Source organism: Actinia tenebrosa, unplaced genomic scaffold, assembly GCF_029948245.1.
Source record: "Actinia tenebrosa isolate PJP-AT-01 unplaced genomic scaffold, QUT_ActTen_1.0 PGA_scaffold4__44_contigs__length_22323623, whole genome shotgun sequence".
Taxonomy (NCBI): Eukaryota; Metazoa; Cnidaria; class Anthozoa; order Actiniaria; family Actiniidae; genus Actinia; species Actinia tenebrosa.
The window spans coordinates 7,712,946-7,732,466 of NW_028292581.1; the positions used below are offsets into that span (position 1 = coordinate 7,712,946).

The 19,521-nt window shown below is 38.2% G+C and overlaps 3 protein-coding genes and 1 long non-coding RNA gene across 4 annotated transcripts in view; 2 read left to right on the plus strand and 2 right to left on the minus strand.

Annotated features, from left to right (window-relative positions):
* LOC116287176 (uncharacterized) overlaps nt 1-4,788 on the minus strand; it is a 33,522-nt gene extending 28,734 nt beyond the window's left edge. Inside the window, exon 1 of the long non-coding RNA XR_004196042.2 lies at nt 4,713-4,788. This is a non-coding gene — a long non-coding RNA (uncharacterized LOC116287176). The remainder of the gene's footprint in view (nt 1-4,712) is intronic.
* On the plus strand, nt 4,005-7,312 carry LOC116287173 (uncharacterized). The gene is made up of 3 exons (XM_031693818.2): nt 4,005-4,218; nt 4,725-4,976; nt 5,758-7,312. The coding sequence occupies exons 1-3, from the start codon at nt 4,141-4,143 to the stop codon at nt 5,782-5,784; spliced, it is 357 nt and encodes a 118-aa protein (XP_031549678.1). The 5' UTR covers nt 4,005-4,140; the 3' UTR covers nt 5,785-7,312.
* Nucleotides 6,081-8,674, minus strand: LOC116287174 (death-associated protein 1). Its single transcript, XM_031693819.2, has 3 exons — nt 8,522-8,674; nt 8,270-8,381; nt 6,081-6,766 (listed from the first exon to the last, which is right to left on the minus strand). The coding sequence occupies exons 1-3, from the start codon at nt 8,571-8,573 to the stop codon at nt 6,595-6,597; spliced, it is 336 nt and encodes a 111-aa protein (XP_031549679.1). The 5' UTR covers nt 8,574-8,674; the 3' UTR covers nt 6,081-6,594.
* Nucleotides 8,675-9,240: 566 nt separating this feature from the next.
* On the plus strand, nt 9,241-17,134 carry LOC116287183 (uncharacterized). Its single transcript, XM_031693826.2, has 10 exons — nt 9,241-10,072; nt 10,670-11,262; nt 11,634-11,889; nt 12,391-12,589; nt 12,857-13,100; nt 13,577-13,720; nt 14,458-14,661; nt 15,054-15,209; nt 15,540-15,776; nt 16,370-17,134. The coding sequence occupies exons 1-10, from the start codon at nt 9,348-9,350 to the stop codon at nt 16,660-16,662; spliced, it is 3,051 nt and encodes a 1,016-aa protein (XP_031549686.2). The 5' UTR covers nt 9,241-9,347; the 3' UTR covers nt 16,663-17,134.
* Nucleotides 17,135-19,521: the final 2,387 nt, after the last annotated feature.

Genomic DNA, 19,521 nt, shown 5'->3' on the forward strand with positions numbered 1-19,521 from the left:
TCCTCTAGTTAGGCTAGATAATACCACGTGATATGATCTTGTGACTATGATTATGACTATACGCCGCCTTCAAGTTAGTGCACATCAAGTCTCTGAATGATTTACCAATGCATTCCGCTCCTCGTTCACTCAATTTTATCGTCTGATATATTCTTTATTCGTGTTTTGTAAACATGGTGAATCACACAAACCGACTGCTTGAGAGACTACTGAGTAGATAGTGGTGAACCAATCAGTGGTGACACCAGGGAAAAACGTTTGCGCATGCGTGCACTTCAGCACGTTTTCTAAGAATTTTGAAGAGTTTGAGTGAGAAAATAAATGTTTGTTTTCTCCAAGTATACAAAAAAGTTTGAGAGTATACTTTTGTCAGACCAAGATACTGTATTAACAAACACAATATGAAAGAATTAGTCTTAAGTTTCAAGCATGGACACTATGAGTTTTGGCATTTTGTGAAGTCCAATTTATAATTAAGGCATGTTTGAAAGTCAAATTTACATATGATTTGACTAATTTGCATACGGATTCAGAGCATGCGCAGACGTTTTTCACTAGTGTCATCAGTGGTGACATGAAACTACACAGGTAGCCCGCTGCTGGCTTTAGAAGAAGTACCACAGGTGCGCGTGCGTAGATTTAACTTGGACTTGTGGCTCCCTTCCCAAGGACTCAGACTATTATTGGTTCCCCATAGTTAAAATGACATAGCACGCATACAATACTAGTACCTAACCGGTCAATGCTGATTGAGCACGAGTAGTAATCCAGGATATATTTTTAGATGTTTTGAAAAAATATTTTGCTAGTAGAAAAGATAATCTCATGCAATTTCTTAATTGATGATAGATGAGGATCATAATTGTTCCTAATTTTGCAGCAAAGGCAGGCTTGCGCTTGTTCGTTGCGCCGTTTTGAAGTTTAAGCAGGACATCTGTCATCAGCACAGAGGATGTTAAGATGCATAGATTACCTAAGACAGCCTTATCTTTAAACTATTGGTTATAGACTGATATTTGGAGCCTCTTGTTACGTTGCTATTCATATAAGAGTGTCATCCGCAATTGTAACCGGCTGAAATTGTTATATTTATTAACTAGATTGGAGTTAAGTGTGTTTGTGTCATTTGTGGTTAATTATGGGCGTTCATCTTCCTCCCTTGCACATTTTTTAGACCTACAACGATGACCTAGATATCACGCAACAAACACAAAAAATGATAACTTTCCTGAAATTCCTTGATAGCACCATATGATAATTGCTTTCGCCACAATTGGTGCAAATTCTCCCCCGTTGGATGGCCAACTGCAAACCGGCAGTACTGGGTTATAAGGCCACGGTAACATAACAATTACTGCAAAACGTTTATAGCTCTTGGCGCAATTCCCTCAGTTTGACTTCCTTCATTATATTAGCCTACTTTCGTTTTCTTGGAACTTGGGTATTTTACAAAAAAAGTTTCGAATTAAGCCTTAGCTCCGAAGAACTAAAGAAGAATTGCAGGTTATCAGTCAGGGCTTGCCAGGAATCCCCAAACCGAGTGGCACCCGGCGTTAATGCACCTAAGGTTTAGAGTGAAACGGCGTACGTGAGTTAGGGGAATTTCAGTGAAGGACGGAACATCACTACTTCCTCTTAAGATGCATATCATTTAATGATAGCTTTTATTGTTCATTATATGTAATGTTTCGCTTTGCTCACTTTTACTTTAATTACGTGTAACATTCTTACTATTTGCATCTTAAAAAACTGAGGCGAAGGCGGAGGGGAGGGGGGGGGGCCAAGGTAGCAAGCTCCTCCGTCTTCCCATTCGTGGCAACAAAATGGCGGCTCTGTAGAATGTATATTATTTATATTATTTATTTATATTATTTATTTATTTATTTTATTATTTTTAATAAAACGTAAAAAAAGTAATGCCAGAAGATCATGCCGATTTTGAAGGTTTCTTTTTCTTTTTTGCCTTATCGTTGTTTCGAGGGCTCGTGAAACAAAATGGCGAATTCAGTTTTGAATCCCCCCTCTCCCCTTTTGGAAAATCCTGGCTACGCCCCTGAATAAACTATGTATGCTCATAACTCGCCTAAGGACACAACACATTCATTCGTGGAGCAAGAATGCTGTCGAAGCCTAATCTGCTATCAGATTATCAGCTACCGTTAGAGCCTCTAGAAAAATTGGACGTTTGAAAAGCTGCAGCTTGCATATGAGACCAGGATTTGGTGCTCTACGCCTTTACCTCCAACGACCCTGCGCAGGAATTCCGACAAAATTTTTATAAAAAACTCCCTGAATGAGGTCGTGAAGAAACTCAAGAAAGGGAATAGATCTTTCGCGTTTATCGGTGTTCGGCTCGCACGTAATCACCACAACTTATTAGGTCATGCACCTGACTTCCGTTCCTGTGTTGCATTTAGGTCAAACTTCTCTTAGCACCAGAGCTATCGGTTAGAGTAAAAAACGGACAGTGAGGGGCTAAGCAATCTTGTGCCAATAGGCCGATAGGATTATTCGTAAAACTATCCTTTTCTAGCTTTATGTGTCGTGTGGGATTTTCAGTACCATCCGAAATAGTATCTAGAAAACGCAGAGGCATTTTTGACTCTCTTTGAATGCAGGTATTCGTTATGAGATTCATTCAACTCCTGATAGAAACCAACAATTTTATTCTATACAGAGTCATGAAAGGAGCTGCTTACACACTCCCAAATGAGTACATCAGTCCCGTTCAATCACAGTAACGGACATGATTTCAAGAAGAACGATTCTCCTTCTCGGTTATTACGATAAGAACTACTAGTATAGAATCCTGACTTCAGGTTTCAGTACTGAAATCCTGAGAGTAGCAATTACAAGAGTAAAACTGAAGTACGAAAAGAATTCTGGTAGTGCAATCAAGGTGTATTTAATTTTACTGTTCGCAGTGGAACATGAACGAAAAAGTAAGCTACTTTCAAGGAAACTCTTTTGCATCTCTTTTCCCACTCTGCCCGGCATTTATCTTGCTAAAATCCAAACATGCTTTATGTTATCAAAGTTTTTAAAGTCAATCAAGGTTTGCACCGTGTGGCAATCATGGGCCTTTTAAGCCAAACTTATGGAATTTAATTTTGGCCTATAGTTACTACCCTGCAAGCAGTTCCCTTTTACCCCCTCCACGGTAGAGGAGGTGAAAGGAGACTGAAATTTTGGGCCGTATATAAAGGGAGACTGCGTCCATCAGATAGTGTAACTTCCTGGATTAACTTCGGATATATGGTGGTATTCGGGCATTTCAAAGCATTCCAAAAATCTTGAAAATGCAAACGACCCTAAGAAATATCTATCGTTTCTGTTTTTGCATGCCTAAAAAGCCAGTAATCAATGTCTGTAACGTAACTTCCCAATTGGCGCAAAAATGTAAATTATGCGGAAAATGTAACAAAAGGGTGAAAAGTTTGGTAAGGAAGTTAGGTGTCATGCATAGTCTATGTGCGCGCTGTTATAAGGCGCTGTCACTCATCGCTGTCCATGTCTGTTCATGCTTGTTTTCTCTGCTGAAACGCATATGTGGGTTGAGTTTGCACCGAATTAAAATAAAAATCCTTTATTGATTTGCAAATTGGACTCAGTTCTTAATTCAATGACCAACGCTACCTTTTGTGACTAATTAGTTGTTAATTGGTGCATTAATCAAAAACCGAAAAAGAAAGAAAAGCTGAGGCTATAGAATCTTCCTGAAACTCGTAACCAACCACAACATTTCCAGAAAAGAAATTATCCAAACGCCGTATCAAATCACGTGCCATTCGGGCTTTTCGATAATTTGTCTTTTCAACTAAAAAACCCTTGACATGTTTTGACACTCTCTAAATTTAGTTGACAGCTCGATATGTGCTAATTGTTTCACTATTACAATAGCTAATTTTTCTTTTGACCTTTGTTTGGACATCTCTCTTTGTTCTAGCGATCAAGACGGGTCGACCCGTCGCGTCAGATAAGACGCTTCGTGTTGCATCATGGGTAGTACATTGTGACCCCGGACAATGCCTAATAATAATAGGAGCATTGCGTAAATTTTTAATATCCAAGATGTGCACTTGTCAATGTTCTAGTCTATTCTAGTTATATTACAAAGGATTTTTTCTTGGTTATTCCACGATGGCAAACTTAAGTTATGCCTTTCGAGAGAACGCACTAAATATGTACAGGAATGACGTTCGTGGCTTATTGGATTCAGTAAGTTTGCATGACGCCAAGATCAGAGTATTTAAACCTCAGAATTCAGTACTAGCTACATCGTAGCTTGTAATATAATCGTTCTTATCGTACATAAGGCTTCTTGTTTCTATTGCAGTTCGTGTTTACCGTGAATTTTCGTAAAATTTTCGTTCTGTATTTCGTGTTTATTCTTTGAGTGTTTATCTTCATCAAAGGAAAATTAATTCAAAACAAAAGGTTTGTTTGCTTAGAGGAAAATAGCTCTATCAACAAAGATTTATAGAGTCATGCAATAAAACTAAACATCTTTAATGTTTGCGGGATATTCAGTACGATATTCTTGAATCTATTTTCACATTTATTGAGCTTAACTTTATTGAAAGCTTCCAAAATCACCCTAGTTTTAACTTAACCTTGGGGTTCTACCCCGTTTACAAAGCTCAAGCCCAATTTTTTTTTAAATCGAAAACCTACTTGTTCAAAAATTACTGAAGTCTAAATATTTTACTTACCTGGGTTGTTAGAAATCTTCAGGGAGACTTCAGAGAACAGCAGAAAAATCCCAACCACATAGCTCACAGTCAACAAGTTCCCATGGCAACCTGCACCATGCTTCCCATACTCCCCTCAAGAGCCCACATTCCCTCGGGGGGACGTCAGGTACAAACAACCTGCGTGATCATCAGCAGGGAAGTACGAAGCACAAACAGTTTGTTGATCCTTATTTAGCTGCTTTGACTAAAGAAACCCGTGGAAAGACAAAACAGAGATATTCGGTAGGTTGGAACTCAAATTGTATTGCACCAGTTTGGAAAAATTACCAGCCATATATTATTTATCCCACTGAGGGATGGGGTTATACCACAAACAGTTATCTAATAATATTAATAGGACAACAAAAACTGTATCATGCTAAATCATTGGAATTTTTTTCCAAATTACACACAGCAGGTACATGTAGATATTACGAGGAAGAGGGGGTTTGGGGCCCATCCCCCCCCCCCCCTTTTATCTTTGAAGGGGGTTCAGTTTTGCAGATGGCTAGATTTTAAAGTATTGTTTATTAATAACTATGTAATATTGATAAAAGTAATTATTTAATGGATAATATTTACAGAATCATGTATTTAGTGTGTGTATGTACAACAAATTGTGAACAGGCATTCAAGAACTGGAGGTGCAACTTGTTTAGGTCAATATAAATTTTGCATTGGCAGCCGTGATTGTGGTCAGAAGCAATGCAGTATTTTTGCATGAAAAGAGAATATTATTTCTCAAAGGAGAAAATTTTTTTTTCGTTTTGCCCTCTAACATGGCTACTATGATGTCACATGAAAAACCTTTATTTGACGATGCACAATGTTAGTCTATCTTGAGGTAGAGTGCATACCATATTTATTCATGAAAAACCTTGTAGGGAATTGCATAAACTAGACCATAGTCCTTCAGTAGACCAAAGACCGACAACAGTTTGCACTAATTTGTACAATTTTGTTAGTTTATAAATTTTTCACAGATAAATGGTATGTACTCTAACAGATATTAATTATCTTTTAGTCTACAGATTACTTGATGCAATGGTAGGAAGTCTGATCTTCAATCTTTTATCTCGCAACAATAAGAAGTGCAATCTGTTTTTAGTTGCATCAGGGTAGTATCATCTACACGACTGTGTGAAGTGGCTTCAAGGCAACTGGAAGCACATAAAAACTGAAACATTCTGTTTATTTTACTGTTTTAGTTCATGCATACATATTGAGCTATTATGTATATGTTCATGAACCTTTCCCTTCACCAAGATTGTACTTACTTCAGAAGCAGAAAACATATTTAATACAGTAACAAAAAGTTGTTCATATAGTAACAAAGTTTTTACTTGCTTCAGATTTACTATGTAACTTTTTATTTTTAAAGACAGATCAATACAGATCATAACAAATGAAGTAGGACTTTAATACAGTACTCTACACTTATTAATATTGTATCTTTTGATTCCTAAACAAAGAACATTTTATGAAACACACTATTCTGGGGATTAATCTCTAGGGATGATAATACAGGTGCATTTAGGGGTTGGTGTCTATTTTTAAAAGTTCCATGTAAAAGCTAAAGAAATTTTACACATTTCAGTGTGGATGTTACATTTTTAAACTGATGATATTTTTTGAAAGGTGCCCTCGATTTACTAGAAACAGTACTATCAACTAAAAAAAATCGCAATAAGAACTTCACTCTGTTTAGCATAAATATTTGTGATATATTTTGGAATATTTAGGGAAAGTTTTATATTTGAATCACATTTTAATCATCACATCCTAAGAACTCAAAATCAGAATAAAACAAACAAAATTTTTTAATGAGTAAATATACTGTGATCAATCTAACTATCTGAACTCAATTTTTTCTTGGTTGTTGAATTGATATATTAGCTCCCTTTCCGCCTGCACCTGGTGGCCTTTTTTCATGTTGCGGCACTGGTTTTACATGTGCCACTTTTGCAGCTTCCGGGGTGAAATCTGCATTCCCCTTGGCTATTACTCCTGAAACTACCAGCTTGGTGTTGTCCCTGAAAAAAATAAAAAATATGGTAGATTGGTCAAGAGATTAACGGCTTTATCAATTCTAATCTAGGCACATGCACAGACATAACCCTAGTTGTACAACACAAATACATAGTGATTGTCCTCAGACCGTAAAATAGTTAGTATAGTAATAAGAGTTAGTAGATCATATTTATATTCTTTTCTTTTGTGTTTATTTGACTATTAAATACACTGACTTAAATAGAATTTAACTAGTTTCACAGTCTGAGGAAAACCAGTCTAAATGTAAAGCATTATTTAATAGAGTACAAACATTAGGAGCATGCAACCTAAGTTTTTAGAGTGATTTTCATATGATCGTGAAAGAATAGGCAAACTAATAGTTAGTAGTAGACTCTAAACCAATGATTTTCTTTTGTTCTTTATCAACTATTACAAACTAAATGGACTATTTTCTTTCACGGTCATATGGCAATCACTCTAGTAATAGATAGTGATAAATTCGGCTAATTCTATATTGTTGAAGTACTGATTAATAAACAAGCTGGAATGTTTTGTCATGTTTAAAACTAAGAGGTGTAGCGAGTGGCTTTAGACCTGATAAAACATGATCTGCAAGTTCATTAAACATAGAAAATTGTCTTGCTAGTTAGTGCTACCCTACCATTGCCATGAAGGACATACATGCAATGCTATATATGTGCATTGCTGTTAAATGTACCATTCTACCTGTGTGCAACAATCTATTGGTTTGCTATTTGCAAGTTGAAAGATTCTTTCGCTTGATAACAACATTCCACAAATAGCCTTTGCTTAGATTTTCAGTGGTATAGCAAGGAGTTTTACTAAAACTGTGGATATGGAAGGAAATGTTTAAGCAAGATGCCTGGGGGGGGGGGGGGGGGGGAAGGGGGAAGGGCACCTTTGGAATTGACTCATACGTTATAGATGGCGTTTACTAAAGAATGATGTATTCATTTATATTAAAAGATTATCTTCATTTAAAAAAAAAATACACGCTGGGGGTGAAGGTAAGCATTTTAGTTAAATCACGAGGTCTATTAACGAAAGGATCATAATTAGCTTGCAGGATTTATCATTTTCGTTTATAAATATATCCAAGATAGCATAAAAATAATGTAATTTCTATTGGTATAAATCATACATGCATGTATGCAATTTGTGTGTATATTATGTGCCAATTAATAATAACACAACACTAAAACAAACACAACAATCATCATAAATCCATAGAGTAAAAAGTAGCAAATTAGAGACAATTTTGCCAAGAGGCATGCATCAATGTTCTACGCGTGCAGAAAAACTATGATCCACGCGCAAAAAATATTAGAATAGCCCTAAAAGCGTCTAAATTAACCACTTTTAAGTGAATAAATATTACAACAAAAACATCATTGCCTTTGTTAGATATAAATGGCTAAAATGCTTGGCTTTGAGATTCTTAGCACGTGCTCTATTAAAAGTTAATACAAGGTCACGATACGAGCTTGTTGTTTATGACAAACCTTTCCTTTGGCTCAGCAAATTCTTCATTTTCCGCCTTCTCCTCTGGAGTTTCAGGTGGTGGTTGACTTGTGTGGTGATGCTTGGAAGCAATTCTCATACCTCCAGCTTTAACTAAATATTTTTTCCCAAAAAAATTAGTATACATTGTACACTTGTACACGTTTCGGTAAAAATTGCAGTTAAGGTAAAATGGATCCTTCGAGAATTCCGACTGGCAAACACAATTTTGAAGCTTTTTGATTCAAATTTACCTGCAGGAGGGTGACCACCCTTTAGTTCTTGCTCTTCAGGAGGTGAAGACATTATTCTTTAACCTACAAAACTAGGAAAGTTGTATCGAAATACTGTTTTTTAAGTCCAAGTCGAAGTCTTGCTGGGGTAAACAGCTGGAAAGAACGAGCTAAATCGTAAAGTTATTAGGTCTATGCTGATTGGATAATCTTTACACGTGTTTTCTAATCTAGTCTCTGATTGGCTAACAATCATGAAACAAATTATTGGAACTGGATTCTTAAATTGAATGGACTTTGGAGCTTGGATCGGGCCACATTTAGAGGAAAAAAACCAGGTTTTTCTTTTTTCTTCATACCTTATATGATAGTGCGTTATGATAAATATACATATTAATATACACCTACTTTTAAGAACGTTGTCATACGATATTAGAACATTAGTAATTTAGGGGGAAAGGAATACATGAAAGACAAAAGAAAAAGTTCAGCTTCAGTGATCTTCTTTTGTTTTTTTATATAACTCCTATCCCACTAAATCACTAATGTTCTATTTTCGTATGATAACGTTCTTTCCAGTATGTGTACATGGAATTCTTCATATTATAAAATGATTTATAAACAAATAACATGTATAAAATGCAAAAAATCCATGTTGGTATCCCTGTGTTTTCAAAATTTCCAGCACGTGGAACGCCTGTTAGATATTGAATTTTTCATCTTACTTCGAGAACCTAAGAGAAAGGTTGCAGACATCTGTGTTTTTCTACATTTTTTAAAGAATATCCTTTTACCCGAAGTATTGTTTGTTTCACTTATGAGTTTCAGATGCTAGAAATCTTTGACCATGTTTCTTTTTAGATTTCTCTTTGTTGCTTTACTGGTTGTTGGTGTGACGTGTAAAAAGACTTCCAATGCTCTAAAACTTTTAGAAAAGGAAAGCAAAAAAGCCTCAACATGCAGGAGGTTCGACTTTAAGTCTCTCATGCGACTGAGAGAAGACGAATCTTGGAAAGAACTGCTTCCTTGTCTGTTGAAAGCCTTAGATTCCTCGACTGGAGATCCTGTGTTATGGACCATGCTTGGCGAGGTTTTTGACCATAAAAACGAAAAATCAAAGGCAAATGTATGTTTTAGGGAATCATCTAGACTTATGGGAAAGCTGTCTAAATTCATAAAGAAGTGGTACTTCTTAGGCCCTTTTACTGTTGGCAAGAATGAAGTAGATGGTGATCCACTAGAAGACTTTGGTGGAATCAAAAACGTCACCAAACATCGCTGGACAAAGAAAGCATTTTATTACTCTGAGTTACTTATCAAAGGAGAACTGAAGTGGGCCACAATAGATGTTAAAAATGAACAAGAAAGTATCAATGTTGCTCCACCAGCTGAATGGAATGAACTTATACTGAGTTTACAGTCTATTGGAATAGCTGAATGGCAGGGGTGGATAGTTGGAGATTTTGTGGTCAATGAAGATGGCTCATATTTGTTTCAGTGTCTTGGGGCTAGTTTAGTTTATGTCGATAAAACGATTTTTACTGGTGATCTTTACAAAAGGCATCAATTTTGGTAAGTTGAATAATAATGAATTAAATAGCTGTGATTAATATCACTGACAAATATCATGATTTCCCATAATACCTATTATGGACTTTGTCTGGCCTGGCCTCGTATTAACCATAATACGACATGGTCAAATGATCTCCACTAATGGAAATGCAATTAGGTGTGACAGCTGGTATTAATGAAAAGACTGGGTTATGTTTCTAATTCTGAACCCCTCCCCCAAAGAAACAGCGTGGTCAAAATGATACACTTTCATTTTTTACTTTTTTCGGAAGATAATATATCTACTTTCTATTGTTTTTTTCTTTGAATATGGTTATACATTGCACCTTGTATAGGATTGTCTGAAACCTTGGCGAAAAATGGAAATGTAAACCATAGTCAAACTAGCTTAATCTGTTTGTAAATACTTCATTTGAAATGCATAAATTTTGTATAAAGTTTTTGCAATTTTTGTGACAAAAGCTATCACAAGAACAGCTGATATGTCATGCCTTATAAACCTTATGCATTTCATCCAGAATAGTTTATACAGTTACTATTAAAATCATTCATTAAAGTAAACTTTTCATTAATGAATAATTTACATTTTCTACATAGGCATCCCATCTACCTGAAGCGTGGAGTCCACACAACTAAGGTTAAGCTAAGAGCAAAGGGGCCCTTAAGCTTTAACTTTCGCCTCATGCAAATTCAAGAAAAAAATACAATTGAAATTCTTCCTCCTTCATTCCTTCCTGATCTTGTTCAAGGCAAAATTTTTGGCAAATATATATCATTTCCATTGAATAACCTTCATTCCTCAAACTGGCTCAAAGTTACAAAGGTATCTTTGATGTCACACTCCATTACTTTGCCACTCACAGTTTCATTGTCTGGTAATACCAATAGTTTTACAGTTGCACCAGGTCAAATAAAACCTATTGTTATTGAAATCGGATATAAAGATGAAAGCGTTGAAAAGAAACCACTTGATGAAGATTGCAAAGATTTGAGCTTAAACTTAAAGTTATCATTCAATGGAGGAAAAGAACAGAAGGTGAACGTCAACTTAAGGTGTCGAAAGATAACAGAATCTTTTCTTTTCACCTTTCTTGATCATGATGGATCAATTCAACATGCTGCTGCAATTCCACCACTGAAAGAATGTAAATCCAAGACATGCCCAGTGCTTGTATCACTTCATGGAACTAGTAAGTTTTATCTGTATAGAAACTTTGCACCATCATGGGATGGCAGCCATGACACTGGAAACAGAAAGAATTCAGTGTGCACCCATCATGGCTGTCATCTTGTGATGGTCCAAAGCCTCTATTGAACATTATAGATAGGTGGACAGACAGGTGGACATATAGTGATGGAAGCACTATAAGCTCTTACCATTGCAACTTGAGTTTCATTTGCATACTCATTGTCATGTGAAAGCAAAATCCTTTCTTGATTCTCTCACAGAGCACAGCTATAACCATTCTAAACAGGGATTAATTTAAGTGGGAAGAAGAAAGAAATCTATATAAATGCTTGAAAATATAAAAACCCTTTTTTTATTTGCTTTAAACCCAAGCTGTGCCACCTCAGAATCAAGCAGATAGCTACAAAAGAATGGAGAATGGCAAATGGGTGTTTGGTGTAGACAATCTCTGGTTACTTGCCCCCACAAGGCATGGAGCACATAACTGGGAGGGTCCAGGTACACTGACCTCTATGAGAGCCCTTGAATGCTTGGCACAATACACCCAGGAGGCCACTTGGGTGGAATATAAAGCTGATGACAAGAGGATAGTAATTGCTGGTCATTCAATGGGAGGACATGGTGCCTGGTATGTGCCTGCTATTTGACCATCCAAACACCCAACTAAGTAGACAAACAAACAGACAGACAGATAGTATAACAGACAAACCAGACAATAGACATGGTTTAAACCAGACAACTAGCTATATTTCAAGACGTCTGGAATTTTGGCTTTACTTAAAGAAATATCCCTCCCCCTCCCCCACTCCACCCCCCCCCCCCCACCCCCCTTCAGCCATATATAGTTTTATTTGATCAAAGTAATGGATTAGTAGTAAAATGGGCCATTACTTGGAGGTGAAGCAAAATTTGGTAAAGCCAGCCTCCCCCTTTTATTGTTGCTGGATCCACCCCTGCAACAGTCTGAGTTGGTACACTTCTTGGGCAATGTTAGTGGCCCTTGCTCAGACAAACTATTTCCAATCCATTTTGATCGATTAGTTCCAGTCTCTACTACTCAGCTTGACTTTGCTGCTTGCATCGATAAAAGGAAAATAATGCCGATGCAAGTATTTTAATTCTTTTACAGGCAACTTGGAACACATTATCCAGATCAGACCTTAGCCTTGATATCAGCAGCAGGCTGGATCAGGAAAGAGGACTATGGGGATTCAAACCTGTTCTTTAGGCATGACGTAAGCACAAGTCACGTGGACCCTGTTGTCAAGGCAACCATGGAGGCATGTGTGGCCGAGAATGATGCCGACAAACACGTCTCTAACCTTCATGTAAGTGACAGCAATTTTTAACTTTTTTTTTGTTTTTGTTTGGAATGAACGTGGGTCGTGAATTTCATACTCAGTGATAGGGAGGGCTACAATCATTCCTAAAAAGTTTACTGCGAATTCTCCATCCCTTTCACCCACAATATAAAACGTATCTTTCCTTAGAGTACCCTCCCTTAGCTAACCCTTACCATTTGTTTTTACAGTTCCATCCAGAGATGTTGTGGTTATAATCATAGTTCAATCCCTATTGTTTTTTTTTTACTTTAGGGCCTACCTATCATGATTAGAGTAGGTGCTGCTGACCGCACAGTCCATCCTTATTATTCACGCCGAATGTATCGGTTACTAAGGCAACAGCGCAGTAACGTGACTTTCGATGAGATTCCCAAAAAGGAGCACTGGTGGTGGGATACGTACGAAACAAATGATGGAGGTGTTACCAATGATCCAGTCATCCGGGGATTTGCTATCAAGCACGCAAAGAATGTTGGGTCATCAGTGCAAAACCATGGTAAGTACAAGGACAAGAGACTGACAAAGAGATGAGATTATTTTCGTGGTATACCACGTGAATTAGTGAATAATTTTCCTTGTCTTCTACATTCTTCTACTCTCTTAGTCCCCATTGGCATTCTTCTTCTCATCCTCTTACTTCTCCTTCCTAACCATTTCCTTTAGCTTCTCTTTCAAATGATACATTCTGTGTACAAATAGCCATGCGTAGTTGCATGTCATGGCCCTGAGGATGGCCGAAAGCTCAGTAATGATCAAGCCCAGAATACATAGTTGATGCGGTTAGTTTTTCATGTAGAGAATTTTCTGTATTTCACTCTTTTGAAATTCTTCCATCATTAATGAAAAATAATGATTGTTTTTAGAGCCCAATTATTCTCCCCTAGAGCGAAAGTTTCCTTTTGTTTCGTTCAAAGTTTGAGTCCTCGATCATTTAAAACCTTTTAGTTATACTTGTTATTTCACTATTCTTAGTATGTGATCCCAACAACAAGAATAAAGAATGTAATGATGTCGACAACCCTGCCAAGAAATATCAACAGCAACCGGACGACACTGTTGACAGGAATCATGTTGGTGAATTCACCTTATTGGTTTACAACCCGGCATCCATAGCAGGTAAAGTGCACTTGAGTTTCTAGAGAGCATTTATTAACCGGCAGGTCTTATTTAGAATACAATTTATGACTCCTGCCTAAGAGTGCATATTAATTGGGATTTTAGGCGTAGATAACGAGGCATTCAAGGGTGGCACAGCAGTAGCGCACTCACCTCCTGGGTCTCGGGTTTGATCTTAGTGGAGTTTTGTATTTGGTCCCCCTTAGTTTTAGGTTTTTTTCCAGGCTCTTCGGCTTTCCTCCCTCTATTTTGTGAGTTATTATAGTGGCGGCGGAAGCTGAAAATCTTTGGGAGGGGGGGGGGCACTGAAATATTATATTTAACGCTATGTGTTAATGACCGCTGTTTTGTTTGATTGCATGCGCCGTCAAACTATCGAATCTATGCATTTATATTTCATGCGAACCAATTTTTGTTGTTTTTTTTTTGGGTGGGGGGAGGGGGGCAGGCCCCCAAAAACATTTTGTGGAGGGCGCACGTGCCCCCCGGCCCCCCCGGTTCCGCCGCCCCTGTATTATGGTTCGATTTGTGAGTTAGCTTTAGGATGACTTACCCTGGTCCCAGAGGTTTCTCGTTTTTTTTTTCTCTCTGTAAAATCGCCGCGAAAACTACGAGAAACCTCTGGGACCAGGGTAGCGCTGACTTAGATCAGCCCAAAAGTTGTTTCAGGGTTTGTTAAAATTCATATTCATTTTTGTTGTTGTTGTAACGCTGCTTCGGGCGGTTCATCTGAACAGGTGTGCGTGGTGTGAGGGTTGTACAACAGTTGATCCCCTTCAGACAAAGCACGATACAAATACAACTGTCACCGGGTACGGCAAGTCTGACAACACAAAATGTTGCGAGGTTGTCTTTAAGTGAGCCAGCAGTGTCACCCGTTCATTGGAATCAGCGTAACATCAGGATAGATGACACTTACTTCAAATCTGAGGAACCTCACGGTAAGTCCTAGGTTAGACCATGGAAATTTCTATATTATAAAATAACCTACCTCCCGCTAACCCGTAAGACTAATCGATCTCCATTTTCTCCTCCTCAAAACCACTAAACCACAAGCACACTAAATTCCAATTCTTCGATCTGAGTTAGCCATGCCCTGACTTTGATCAGCACAGAGGCTGTTTCAGGGTTCGATATGTGAGTTAGCCATGCCCTGACTTTGATCAGCCCAGAGGTTAATTTAGGGTTCGATGTGTGAGTTAGCTATGCCCTGACTTTGATCAGCCCAGAGGTTGTTTCAGGGTTTGATCTGTGAGTTATAGCCATGCCGTGACTTTGATCAGCACCTTTGCATCTGGTAATTTCAAATGCCATGTTTTTTTTATGTTTGCAGGCTTCTCCGCCAAACACGTGCTCTCATTTTGCAAAACGGTGTTACAAGACTGGAAGATATGTGAAAATGAGGCCTTGGAATCCGATGTTAGCCGAGGCCCCTTAAATATGGGACCTGCTCGAAGGGTCGCGGAGAGTCCCTTTCTGATCGTTACTGGTAACAAATATTTTTATCGTTAGAGCAGTTTTTTATATGAGAAGAAAACATACCTGACTGACTTACAGCACTTACGCGATTAAGCATGCCGTAACATCGAAATGGCTTCCCATTGTCGTAACTCATCCAACCACAACGCGTAGCTGCGGCTGCAGTAAGATACGGTATGGCTACAGTTAGACTCCCAATTTGCAATATCGCTTCCCTCTCATACGAAGACTGCCCTTTTCTTACGGGGAAGAATCGATACTACAAATTTGTGATCGTATAATTTATTGGTTAAAGCGTACGAAAACGATAGGAAACAGTCTATTCCAATTCTTATTTCAGGAACAAAGTCTGACTCTTCAACCGCCTCTCGTCTTCTTGAGGGAGCTCTGTACATCGCCAATCAATTCTACCTTACTTCAGAAACTATAGCTCACGTAATCGCAGACAAAGAGTTGGACCAATCAACTGCCTCGAATTTCAACTTAATTGTGATTGGTGGACCCGATGTCAACTCTTGGGCAGGTGGATTTCATAAAAATGTTCCTTTGAAATTCCTTGAAAAGAAGTTACTTTTGAGTGAGTACTTTTATGTTGTATTATTTTTCTCCTCTCTTCTCTTCTCCTTTGAGCTCCTTTCCTCTTTCTTTTCCTTCCTCCGTTTTTCTCCTTACCTCGTGTTCGTTCTATTTTTATTGTCTTATAACTTACAGTGCAGCTACTATAACCGGGGCCAAGAGACAAGAGACAAGAGAACCAATTAAAATGTAAAATGAAACAATACATTCCAACTTTGGGTAATGGAGCCTATCAGAAACCTAGACTGCACGAGAATTGTAATTTCACCCTGATAGCCATCGCCATTTTCTCGTGTGAATAAAAAGGCTATTGTTTTCTGCTGCTTTCTGATTGGCTCCACTACCCAAAGTCGGGATGTATTGTTTTTATTCTACAATTTGATTGGTTCTCACTGTCTAAGTTATCCCAGCTATAGTAGTTGTACTGTAATACAAATATTGTGAAGGCACAAGCGGCCAGTTTGCGCTAATACAAGACAGAACACCCTTTTTTCTCCTGTTAGCCAGAAATGCCAATTTAGTGGGAAGGGTGGGTGACGTGGCGGTGAGAGCGCTCGCCTCTCACCAATGCGATCTTTTTTTACGAATCCACAGATAATTGTCAATTCAACTCTGCCCGCACCGGCGCTGTTTTTCTTGCTCCACATTCTGGTTCTCGGCTCGCCCTCGTGTTGACAGGCAACTCATTGGAAGGCCTACAAGATGCCATTCTTCTTGCCACTCCTACTATACTACCAATGGCCCGCTCCCCTTTCTCCAACCTTGTTCCGGATTTTATTGTAACTGGGCCTGATTTTGGTGCTCGGGGTCCTGGGGGATATCTATGTACTGGTTTTTGGGGCAATAGTTGGGAATATCGCCAAGATATCAGCTCTTGTTCTTGCTAGGATAAGGATCTTAAATATTTATGGCTTACCGCACAACTTAGTGCTAATAGAAGAAAATAGAATTTAGAATAGTCCCCTTCAAAGTTACCTGCGTCATTTTGAAAGGTAGCCGTGCTTTTGCATCGAAGCGAGACTAAGGCCCCGTTCACACGTATCCGGAAATTTTTGTATCCGTAAATATTTTTTTTGCGGATACAAAAATTTCCGGATACGTGTGGACGGGGCCTAACGGTGAGCTTGCAATGATAGAGACGTGAATAATTGTTCAAGGTGTTAAAAACGATCGCTATCTTCTCTATCTTTGAAAGCTCACCGTTCGTCTCGATCGCTTCGATGCAAAGGCACGGCAACCTTTCAAGATGGCGCAGGGAGCTGTGAAGGGGACTATTGGTTTTTGCAAATATGTAGAAAATATTATAAATGAGACAATTAAGATTAAATATCTTATTAGTGAAAACTGATTGCAACTCTTGCAAGCATCAGTCCGGTTCATTACCAGTTTTGGTAATATGCATGACGTCCCAAAATGGCGGCAGAAACGCTTTCCTTGACACTTTTGTATTTAGCCCTGTATTCCTTGACAAAAGGCCCAACCCATTAGCCTTTGCCCGTTGAAAAACGTAAAAAGTATCTTCCCCCATTTTGTTGACAATTTTGCCTACACTGGGGTAAGCTAGAGTAGTTTAGTTTTCATTTACAGTTTGTTTCGCTTGGGGGCATGACAAAATATCGAGGGACAAAGCGATTTGAAATCGTGACTCTTGCCTACATGGAGGTTGGCTAGAGATGAAGGGGCATCGAAGATTCCTTAGCAATCGATGTCGCGTCCGTATCTTTGGAAGGAGGCCATGCTCAGAGAAAAGGAAAGGAAAGGAAAGGAAAATATAAGCAAGAGATTGCTCGTGAAAGAATTTATCGATGCTTGTTTCGACCCCTAAACCAGGGTAGAAAAAAGTCAATGCCAGGTTCAAGGTGCCCTCTCAATGCAGTTTTTGATTGACCAAATTTATTTACTTTTTGTTTCTCTGACTCTTTGGATTCTAAAATGATGCACATGTTATCAAGGTCGATATCACAATGCTGACGTGACCGTCACATGGGTACAGTTATTATCATTACGGTGATTGTCAGTGATGTTGCCAGTGATGTTGCCCCTGGCAACGTAGACATTTTATCGACAAAACGTTTTTGTCGCGCCCAACTCAACTGAGATGTGTAGTAATGGCCATAATTTCATCTGATATTGTACTCGTAGTGCCACAGGGAGGCCGGTATTTCCTGAAAATAACAAAGATATTTTCGTTTCATTTGCCAGTAATTATTAATCGCAATACGTCTTAAATACATGATGTTTATTGGGTCTTATGTCGAGCAAGAACGACTCTTGGAGCATTCAAGAAGAAAAGAATCCTTTCGGCCAATCAGAGAAAGCTGAAATGACGTCATGGAAAATTCCTTCGTATTTTAGCTCGCAGATTTTAATGTTTGTAGAACGTCGTTTTTTTATGAAATAAGAGCTTGGTAAAACTATCAATCTATCTTTACACCAGATGGAACCATCGGGCAAATCCACCAGTAGGTCGAGGTAAGTCATGCAATGGTTTAAGGTTTTTAATTTATTTTCCACTGATTTTCATCGATAATAGATAAACTAGGTTACAAATTGCATAAATACCATGCCAAAGACTTAATTCTATAATCTATCCAATATCAAAATTATTTGCTCGCTTGCTATTTTTTATAGCTTGATGGCATAACTAAGGCCCTATGTGCCATCAGGCGCGAGGCGGCGGGAGGATAGGCCATAAGAGGATAGCATAAATACACGGGTAGTGTTTGATAGGCCAAGTAGAAAAAATCAGTTCAAAGGGTAGAGAAATAGAGAAAGCAAGTACGCTAAACGGAAATGGAGTTTCAATTAACTGAGTTATTTTTAGGCTACTCACGATTTAACTTTGAATATTTTAGTGCAGTTTTGATGGGAAAAGCAATCGTTTTAGTGTCTTGACTAAATCAATGTGCCGATGTTTCAAAATACCGATGTACTTGTGTACATTATCGATGTCCATTTCTGACATGCCTAATTTCATCCATGTCGCCGTGAATTGTGTAGTTTCAACTAAAAAAATGGCAGTGCTGGGTAACTAAAAACTGGGAGTGTTTCGGTGTTCAGGTACCTCCAGCTCCGACGCCTATGCTCCTTGTTCTAATTTTCTATTTTTGTTACCCCCAAGCCGAAAGCCAGAAAAACCGAACAGCAATGTCTATCACACTCCACAGCGACGGGCAGGAACATCTAAAATGCCTGACGAACACCCGATGGAAGAAATAGACCAACCAGTCGACGATGAGGTTTGTTTTGGCCTTAATTGGTTTAGAAACTTAAATATGCAGCTTTGTTTCACGAGCAAACTATACATTTATATCAAATCACTCTAGTCAGGATATTATCGATCACTGACGCAGACTGATTGCTAAACACTATTTTAACTCGACCTTTATATTATGTATCGTAGGTTTAATCAGTCAATAATGGTGTATTAGTTTTTTTTGTAATTTACTAGAGTAACATTAATAAGACCCACAAAGGTATGTGGGATATGAACCAATGTCATTTATATGAAACTTTTTTTACCTGTCAATAATAGCAGTATGTAAATCATTTAACAGGATTTTTTGTTCTCGATATTCTCAATGTGATTTCGTTACTATCACTATGGTAACTGTTACTATGGTTACTATTACTATGGTTACTAGTACTATGGTTTCTGTTAATCTGATTAATGTTACTGCGGTTACTGTTAAAAAGAGATAACTAGCTAAAACCTAGTGGGAGCTACGTCGGTGTTTCTAATGAAA

Bases quoted from the DNA above. Each gene is read 5' to 3' on its own strand.
- LOC116287173 (XM_031693818.2), top strand. From the start codon at position 4,141: ATGGCAAACTTAAGTTATGCCTTTCGAGAGAACGCACTAAATATGTAC. The intron at 4,219-4,724 runs GTAAGTTTGCAT...CTGGGTTGTTAG, and splicing joins TTCGTGGCTTATTGGATTCA to AAATCTTCAGGGAGACTTCA. The intron at 4,977-5,757 runs GTAGGTTGGAAC...ATTATCTTTTAG, and splicing joins AGACAAAACAGAGATATTCG to TCTACAGATTACTTGATGCA.
- LOC116287174 (XM_031693819.2), bottom strand. From the start codon at position 8,573: ATGTCTTCACCTCCTGAAGAGCAAGAACTAAAGGGTGGTCACCCTCCT. The intron at 8,382-8,521 runs GTAAATTTGAAT...AAAAATATTTAG, and splicing joins GGGTGGTCACCCTCCTGCAG to TTAAAGCTGGAGGTATGAGA. The intron at 6,767-8,269 runs GTTTGTCATAAA...TATTTTTTTCAG, and splicing joins TTTGCTGAGCCAAAGGAAAG to GGACAACACCAAGCTGGTAG.
- LOC116287183 (XM_031693826.2), top strand. From the start codon at position 9,348: ATGTTTCTTTTTAGATTTCTCTTTGTTGCTTTACTGGTTGTTGGTGTG. The intron at 11,263-11,633 runs GTAAGTTTTATC...TTTAAACCCAAG, and splicing joins TGTATCACTTCATGGAACTA to CTGTGCCACCTCAGAATCAA. The intron at 11,890-12,390 runs GTATGTGCCTGC...ATTCTTTTACAG, and splicing joins ATGGGAGGACATGGTGCCTG to GCAACTTGGAACACATTATC.